Source organism: Paroedura picta, chromosome 2 (genome assembly GCF_049243985.1).
Source record: "Paroedura picta isolate Pp20150507F chromosome 2, Ppicta_v3.0, whole genome shotgun sequence".
Lineage (NCBI taxonomy): Eukaryota > Metazoa > Chordata > Lepidosauria > Squamata > Gekkonidae > Paroedura > Paroedura picta.
In genome coordinates this window covers 86,075,302-86,084,430 of record NC_135370.1, presented here as the reverse complement: position 1 = coordinate 86,084,430, position 9,129 = coordinate 86,075,302, and the positions used below count along the sequence as shown (strand labels likewise).

Genomic DNA, 9,129 nt, shown 5'->3' with positions numbered 1-9,129 from the left:
ATTTCCCTGTGACTCTAAGAAAGCAAAACTCATTAAGCACGGAAAAGGAAAACAGATATTACTTAAAACTCAGCCAGTAGAGCTGTTGATGGGAGATGTTGATGAAAAAGAGCTTGTTTTGTCTACCCTACTTTTCACTACCTGAAGGAATCCCAAAGCAGTTTACAAATACCTCTCCTTTCCTCTCTCCACAACAGACACCCTGTGCAATAAATGGGGCTGTGAGGGAACTGTGACTAGTCCAAGGTTACCCATCTGGCTCCAGTTCTCCAGATTAGATGCCATTACTCTTCACCACTACACTACACTGCCTGAGTGGGCAGACCTTTGAAAATGTGATGGTGGATGTGATTAGGATGGGGACACAAAGTTTTTTCTTTTTAAACCTATTAGTTTAAATGAATATGCATGAATTCATGGATGCATTGGGCTCCTTTTACTGTAATCCCTCTTGAAATCTGGAGCCTTGAAACTTTAAAAATTTGAGGGGGGGGGGTTGGGGAACAGACATACTTACTGGGCTCTGTGTACCTTACTTGGCAATTGTGCATCTATTCATTGGTCCAGTCAGTTTTTAAAAAAGAAAGCCCTGTTCCAGGTGAAGAGAAAGGGAGGCGGGCTCGAGGGTGGGCATTGGGGTTAGAAATCTTGCTACTTCAGCCACTTTAGTAATGCATGTGTCTTGTGTGAATGTATTGCTGGCTGCTCTCAACATGCTAGCACTACTTCGCAGGGGTAATCCACTTTTGTGGATTTCCATGCAAGCGATATAAAATGGAGGATGTTGCAGCCAGTTTGCAGATGTCACGCTGGATGTTCAGGACATTGTGCAAAACGCCAAAAAAAAGGCATTTACAAACTCTAAGCCTCTCACTTTTTAAATCGGGTGCAGAATGGCCCAGACTTTTTGGTAGATTAAGTCAAAGCACCATTATTGTATAGTATTCTATAGTGTCCAGATAAGATTCATATGGAAAATGATTCTTAAGGTCCTGAGCCATTTTGGAATTCAAAGGTACAAAACTGACACACTGTATTATTGCACCAGTTGTTAGTTCATGTCCAGACCCAGTTCAGAGTAGTTAAAGAATCTTCTTGGTAGTTTGCTTCTATTAGAAACAGCATTCTGGAAAGTTTGTGAACAGTCTTCAAAAAGCAGCTTCATAAAAAGATACCCAGTGTGGATGTCCCTAAGGAGCAAGTACCTGTGGCCAGACCCTCTTCATCTTGGAAAAGGTACAGCCAATATACCAGCTGAAAAGGGTAAAAAGAACTACTTGGTCACTGCTTACACCTGAAGATCGAGGAGCAATCATGGGTCTGACTCCAAACACAACCCAAACAATACACCTTAGCCTTCCAAGGGAACACTGGCCCATCTAATGAAACCATCATAACTACGACTCTCCAATTACTCATATTGTTGATGAACAGCACTCCTTTCTTGACTGGATTAAATTTCAGTTTGTTCACCCCCATCTAGCTCATCCTTCATCATCATAATCGTTCCACATAATAAAATGTGTAATGTATTGGCAGACAACTCAGTTCTTAATATGAGACGCAAATGATTCAGAGCAGTGATGGGGAGGTGGGACTTTGGAGATGATTGCCACAAGAGTATACAAATATGGATAAAGAGTAGCCCACGTTAAGTTTAGTGTCACAATTGGAAAGGTTAAGAGAGCAAGTTCTCAGGTTACTCAAGGAGGGAGGGGTTGTGCCCAACTGTGGTTTCTCTAGAGTTTGGTCCAGACTAATATTCCCTGCTCTCCCTAAAAAGCAATTCTATCAGATTCCCTCTAATGAATGTCTGCAACACTCCAGTTACTGACAAAGTTTAAATGTTTAATTTTATTAAAACTATTTCCCCTCCCCCCTCCCCTCCCCCAAGTTAGAGGACTCAGTGGCAATATTAGTAGAGGCCTGGATATAGATGCTGATCATACTTGTTTAAATTATACAAATATGGGCATTTATGAAAGTATGAATATAGTTTAAAGTCACTTGAAGCAAATCTAGTAGAATTTTATATCATATCATGATTTTAAGCAGTTGCATTTAAAATTCTTCAAGTCAATGTAATTAAGAACTCTGGAACACTTTATTTTTTTGCCCATGGTTTTTGAATTGGAGTTCTAAGTTACAGATTTTAAGAACAATTTTGAGCAAGACTGAAATGGATATAGACACCCTGATTCCATTAATAAAGCTAATGGGCTCTGATTTGCCCAGATAATATGTATGAAATAGTGGGCTTTCATGCTTCAACCCCATTCAGCCAAGTCAGCAGCTCTCCACCAATTTAACTAGCTTTCCCTCCAGTGGAATGACCACTTCAACGAAGAACAATTCAGCTTCATTGCATGAAGTGGTAAGATGAATGCAAGCATGTGTAAAGACGCATAAGTAAAACAGACAATACCATTATAAATTTGTATTTCATGCAGACATATTTTAGGGTGGGAATTATGTTTCGTAATTTTAAAAAGCAGAGAGGCTATTTGCTCCATACTTGGCTGCTACCTCCAGGATTCTACATGCAGTGATGTCAAGAAGAGAGTCAAGGTTCAGAGTCTTGTCCCCTAATTAAGGTGACTGAACCACATATTCTGTTCTGAACACAATTCCTCTCACAGGGTCAGAAAGATTCTGCTAGAAAGCTGGTAGCCAAAAAGACCACACACCTTAGGCCTGCACATATTCTCTCAAGAGCAAGCAAAAAGCAAACAACATTGATAAAAACAACATTTTTCTTTAACAGATTTAAAAAAAAATCAATTTTGCCTAGCATCAACAACCAAGTTTTATATATATTAAACCAGTGCCATGATCCTCTTTGGCATATTGTTTGCCTACTTTTCTACATAAAATAGAAAACCAGGGACAAAATGCAACTTCAGGACAAACATTACAAATGCGGTGCATGCATTTCTTGTTGTGCATGTTACAGATATTTAGACTTAACAGAATGGAAATTTACTGTTCATGTTATGGAAGAAACACTTTTCTGGCCATTTCGTACGCGTCTAAAAGTTATGGCCTATTTTTGCTATAAATTAGGTCCAGTTTCCTTGGAACCACATGAGTCTTTGGTTTCTTGATTATTCCCTCTACGTAATGCTGTAAAGCAGTAAACATTAACCAACTGGTTATTTTTCTCTAGAATAACATAAAGGCTCTATTTAATTATATAAGTCAAGGCCAACTCTGACAGAGTTTTAAATAAACATGTCAATGATTCACACTGCAAGAATTGTCATTCTTACATGCTTTCAGTGTATTATTGCACATTAAATGGACACCAGCTCTTCAGATAAGAAAAGGAAACAAAGTCTCATTCTATAGACATTTATTTTTCCATTAAAGTAACATGATTAAATTTATATATTTTCAAACTTTATACAGTCATAACGAAAATCTACCATATAAGCTTATGATTTTCCCCCCCTTAAAAGTGAAAGTGACTACACATTACACATTGGAGTGTAGGCCTAAATATGAACAATTTTGTCATTCTGCTTAGGTATTTCAACATTACAAATACTGTACTCTGATTACTAATACTGCTTTAGTCACAGAAACTATTGCTTCTGTTTAGGACAGACTGATACACAACTTTGGTAATAAGGTTATTTATCCCATTAAGTCTTCTTCAGAACAATGCTGATATGGCTCATATCAGAGGCGAAGCCCTCTGTGCAAAGTTAATTTACCAATTATAGCCCCTTCCTCACACATCTGCTCTTTAGCCTGTTGTTTCTGTACGGAGATCAAGGAAGTGTCACAACAACAATTATATCTGTGAACAGGACACAACAACAGTGGCGTTAAAAAGAGAGCAATAAACTCATGCTCCAGAGTGACAGAGTTGTGTTCTAAACAAGATAACAGTTCATCCAAACATCTGACATATGACAAGGCAAACTGCAAAAGACCTTACATTTTTATACTAGTTAATAATACTGTACAGATTACAATGATACCACAATGCTATGATAGAAATGCTTTCAGTGACAGGAATGTGGCAGTTATCCTACTTTTATTACTTTATTCAGTTATACACCAAATAACTCAATATAATGTGCTTCAGTTTAACTGTTGCTGTAGAACTTACCCCCTTTACAAAACCTAAATAGATTTTAAGCCCATATCCACTTTAAAATGAGACTTTTTATAAAATGTAATGTATTCTTGATAAGACAACTCCAACCAGTTTGGCCAGGAGTTTCTTCTTAACACTTAAGCCAAACAGCAAGAACATTTATATCAGATCTACTCAGTATGTCTGATGTCCATGACCCAGTTGTAGACCCATTTCTTAACAACTCTTTTCTCTCTCATCCATACACAAATGGGCATGAGTGACATGAGCAAAATATGTGTGCTTCAGACTTCAAAAAGAAGGCACTGACCTGCTTCTGTGCAAGATTGCTTTAATGCATGCTATTATGAAAGCCATTGTCAGAGAAATATTTATTGGGTTTTTGAACTAGCTGACAAAGTCAGGTAGAAATTATACTGGTAATGTGACAATGTTGCTTAGAAACAATCAAGGCCTCTCATTCTTGCAGAAGCCCACAATTTCATTCCCATCTGACTAGATACCCAGTCTACCATCAGATCCATATGATTCTTAGTGAGTACGAAACTGAAAACTCATAATAGTAACAAAGAAGAGGAAAGGTATGTATGTGTGTGTGGGGGGGATATATTATAACCTCTCCTACAGAGGCTGTGCAAGTGAAGGACTGTATTATTGTACCCTCTCTCTCTATAGCTTTAGAAAGCACCTTGTGCCCAATATACCAACCTTTTTTCCCTTAGGCAAACAATTGTCAAGACAAGTATTCTTTGGTAGTTCCAAACTTGAAAAAAATATTGGACAGGTGTGTGGAATCTGATGCAAGTTATTCGACAATATTACACCAGGAGTCAGATTAGGCATGCTTTTTAGAAGTCCTTGTTAAACGTTTATGCAAAAGAGATACCAGTAACATTCATGAAAGCAGTGTCTAACACCCTGGACTCTGTCTTCTAGTGCATTTTCTTGAATGCTGAGCCATGTACAGTTCACAGCCTTAGAACACAACAATATTGCCATCCCATCTGAGCAATGCCTCCATCCATCTTTGCTAGAGCAACGGAGATGAATGCTAGAAAAATGGATTTAAGGCAATTTACTACCAGGAACATACAGCAAGATTTCCTTTTCCTTCGCCGCATTAGCCATCCTTACAAGCTACAATTTTCAAGCAACCCAAACTTCGGCAAACATATACAGAGAATGACTGAGTCGAAACACAAGATCCCATTTTCCCCTGTCACCCCGCAGATGTTTGAAAGCCTTTTTAATGTTTAAAGTAGTGTTATACTGTACATATATTTCACACAAAAAGGGGCCGGTCCTTTTAAGGCAGGGATGTGAATGTGGCAGCAATTCTTTCTGCAGACACAAGTACACAAGACATTTCTGGAGCATGATGAGGACAAATGGCAGAAACGGAGAGTCAAAAATGATCTTGCATCACTGTTCAGAACTGCTCTGACAGCAATTCACATAATCTTCGGGATACTGTCTCTTTACTCGTTCGCAATGTTAATCTATACATCTGGAAAAAAACAGAACAAGGTTATGCTTCAACCAGGTGAGGTATTTCTAAAGCTGGACCCTGCAGACAATGCATTCTGCCTGCATTTGTGCTAATAGAGAAAATAAATCACTTCATTATTGGAAGCATAAGAACCATTTGTGCACCTAAGAAAAGAAAATACACAGCTGCTGAAAGCCAGTGTGTACACAGCATATACAAACAAAGCCACTACCTGTGCCTGCATGTTGGGTTCAAGACGCATCAAACATCCTATCTGGATTGTTTTTGTATGTACAATACCAGCTCCAACAAAATTAGCAGGGTTGGGATCCACCTCTTCAAGTAAAGCCGTGCCAAAGCCAATGATCTGTCAATGAAAAAAGCCAACAAGGAGATTGCATCTTTTGGCTTCTAGATGAAATGTTGGGTGGCTGGGGGGTGGGGGTAGAAGAGGAGAAATTTGTTTAAAAAGTGGTGTATGACATCTAAGACATCTATATCAAGACCAATAGCTTTCAGGTAACCTTTCTTAACTATCGCTGACTAACAGGACTGCTTGGAGAAAGAGTATTCTATGCATTCCAATGATTTCTCCAATAACAACAGAAGCACCAGCTGGCACACGATACTCCTTCAAAGGCCCACTATGGACTGCTGGACATTACCGAGAGCTGGCTGTGGAAACTTTTGAGACTTTGCCTAGACTTATCTATAAGCAACAGATTCACAGTCAACAAGAGATCAACCCTTAAAAGGTCTAGGCAAATGTATTTATTTTAAAATTATTTTTACATTTATATCCCACCCTTCCATAGACCCCCTTCTTTCTGTGATCAAACAGGGGGCAAACAAAATTTCTCAGTTTCCATTTTAGGAAATCAAGTAACTCTGTAATTAAGCCTTATTATATCTTCTATTGACTCATCTACATCTTCTATTGACTTCAGGCAACCCAATTAGTGCAACATATTTCTCCATAAGGTAAGGGGAGGGTTGGGAGAGATGCCCACATCAATACCACTTCACTTGTAATAGACCATGCTGGCAGGGGCTCATGGTAATTGTAGTCTATGGACCTTTGGAGAGACACAGTTTGGCCACCTCTGTAATAGAGAGTAAAGCATCATCCAATCCCAAGTATCAGAGCCATTACCAACCTTTGCCTTTGCGATCTCTGTATCCATCGTATTTTTTGCTTTAAAGATGTTCTGCACTTCTTGCTGGGGGCTACAGGGCAACAATAAGGCAACGGTAATTAACATTCACTACACTTTTGTATGAAGCAGACAAAAATGAGAAAGTGAAGTTGTTTTACATGGAGCAATGGAATGTGTAAGCAAATACAGCATCTGCACTTGGGGTGACTTCCCCCTCCCCCTTAGTTTCCCTACTCAGTTGACACAGATGTCAGTCAAGGAATCTGATTCAGTTGTCTATTATCCCATCAGTAATTCTTCAAGTGAGCTGTCCATATTAAAATTATCGAAGTGATACATTTACATTTAATCAACTATACATACTACTGTTGCCTTCTGCTATTAACACAGTTTTGCCTACACTCCACCTTATATTTTTTTAAGTGGCAAATGTACGTTTGTGACAACTTTCCTGCTGCAGCCTCATGCAATTGAGTTTTCATGGGACAAAACAATACAATAGCTACCAAGAGAAGCCATGCAGCATCCAACCCATCTTACTTGCTCAGCTGTTTCCATCGCTGGAAAAAGTCTTGAGAGGCCATTTCTGTAGGCTGGAAGAATTTGTTCAATGTGATGGGCAGCTTCACAGAGACATTTTGCAGTGTTCCACCATACCTGGGGGGGGGGGGGAGAGAGAGAGAAAAGGAAGCCTATAACAACTGTAAACACTTCTTGGATCTGCCCAGCAAGATGATCTACCGTGGTAAGTTTACTGTGTTACAAGGCACTCCACAAAGGCTATGCTGATGTAAGCTCTATTGAACCTTACTTAACCCCTCCAAATAATTTGAGTTTTTTTAAAAAGTTTTTTTCCCCTACAAATGCTAGAGCTCTACAACTGGAGTCTGAGAACAGCTGTCCTGTAAGCTTAAAGCCCTCAAGGCAAGACATACTGCCCAGTGTTCAAATGTTGCCAAGACAGGATCGTGATTGCACAGGCCTGAACAAACAGCAGGCATCTGAGATCAGTAATGTCAGAACCACAGCTATTCTAATGTAGTTATGCCTGCCATACATGTTACTTTGGAGTATGTACTGCTGAATTCAGAGGGATATACTTTTAAGCAGGACAAGATTTTGTTCAAAAAGGACCAGCTGAGACTGCACTTCAAGCTACAAGTAAATGGCTCCAGATATTGTACTATTGTATTAGATACAGAGGATGCTGTAATAAATTAGAACTGATCCAAACAACAAAACAAGTAAGGAACAACTACCAGAGTGTGGAAGAAACACTAATAATCAATATGGAGCAAGCATCTATGGCATGTTAAGTAAAAGCACTGTAATTTATGTCAGGCTTGGAGTGGCTGAGACCAACAAAGATGGGCATGGGAAAAGTGGTAGAGCTAGTCCTTGCCTGCCACCAATTGCAGGCAGATGAACAGATTGAGAGCCAACAATGGAGTAGCCCAGGGAAGACAGCAGTCTCCACAGCAAGGACGGAAGCCAGAGCAGAGCCAGAGAGGCCTGCACAAGTGCAAGCCAGAGCAGGAGCCCAGACAGGGCCAGAAGCATAAGCTTGGGAGGGCCAGAGGAAAGCAGGAGTAGAGACTAAGGGCTGGCAGTCTACCTCAACCAAGCCCCTGAAATAGGCAACAGGACAGGAGAAGGGGTAGATGAAGGAAGAGAGAAGCCAGCCATCCAGCATCCCAGGACGGGGGGACAGCGGATGAATGAATCACAGCCCCCCTTCAGGGAAAGAGTGGGTCCACTTGGGCCTTTAAAGGCAGACTCCTGGAAAAGGTTAAGGAAAAAGGATACAAAATTCTGGTGCCAAAAAAACCTGTGATCCTGCTGAAAGGAGAAGGAAGACACAAGTCCCCCTTTCCTTCCCCATTCTGTGGCCTGAGGAGACCCACTGGAGAAACCCAGCCAGATAACTGAGGGCAAGCCATTAGAGCTGGAAATGGAGACACCTTTTCCTTTATCTTTAAAATAAACCCAACCATTTTAACTCTTCTTCCTTCAGTGGCTTCCATTCCTTAATTTAAATGCAAGACAGCATGCAAAATTACAACTGTACCTGAACTGAATATTTAGCACTGGGGCTTCCATGAAGTCTGATATACATTCAATATTTACAACTTGCTGCACTTGGGCACCCCCCTCCACGATGGGATCGACCGGCTTCGTCTGCAGATTCAGGCGTGATAAGATAAGGAAAAAAAGATACTTTGCCAAGAGGATATCAGAAAATCTTACCAATTATTTCATTTTAAATGTTAATTAAATGAAAAAATGGACCAGAGAAAATAACAGGCAAATTATTACTGGGATGTATGTGAATGACACTCCAAACATACATACAACCTGAGCACTTGGGGTAATACTTT

The 9,129-nt window shown here is 39.9% G+C and overlaps 1 protein-coding gene across 7 annotated transcripts in view; it reads right to left on the bottom strand.

Annotated features, from left to right (window-relative positions):
• Positions 1-3,335: 3,335 nt before the first annotated feature.
• AP2A2 (adaptor related protein complex 2 subunit alpha 2) overlaps positions 3,336-9,129 on the bottom strand; it is a 69,148-nt gene continuing 63,354 nt past the window's right edge. For all 7 annotated transcript variants that reach the window (XM_077321438.1, XM_077321441.1, XM_077321439.1 and 4 more), the window contains 5 exons: positions 8,820-8,943; positions 7,292-7,408; positions 6,752-6,821; positions 5,827-5,961; positions 3,336-5,612 (listed from right to left, as the gene is read on the bottom strand). In XM_077321438.1, the coding sequence (XP_077177553.1) occupies positions 5,535-5,612; positions 5,827-5,961; positions 6,752-6,821; positions 7,292-7,408; positions 8,820-8,943 (524 nt within the window). In that variant the 3' untranslated portion in view covers positions 3,336-5,534. The remainder of the gene's footprint in view (positions 5,613-5,826; positions 5,962-6,751; positions 6,822-7,291; positions 7,409-8,819; positions 8,944-9,129) is intronic.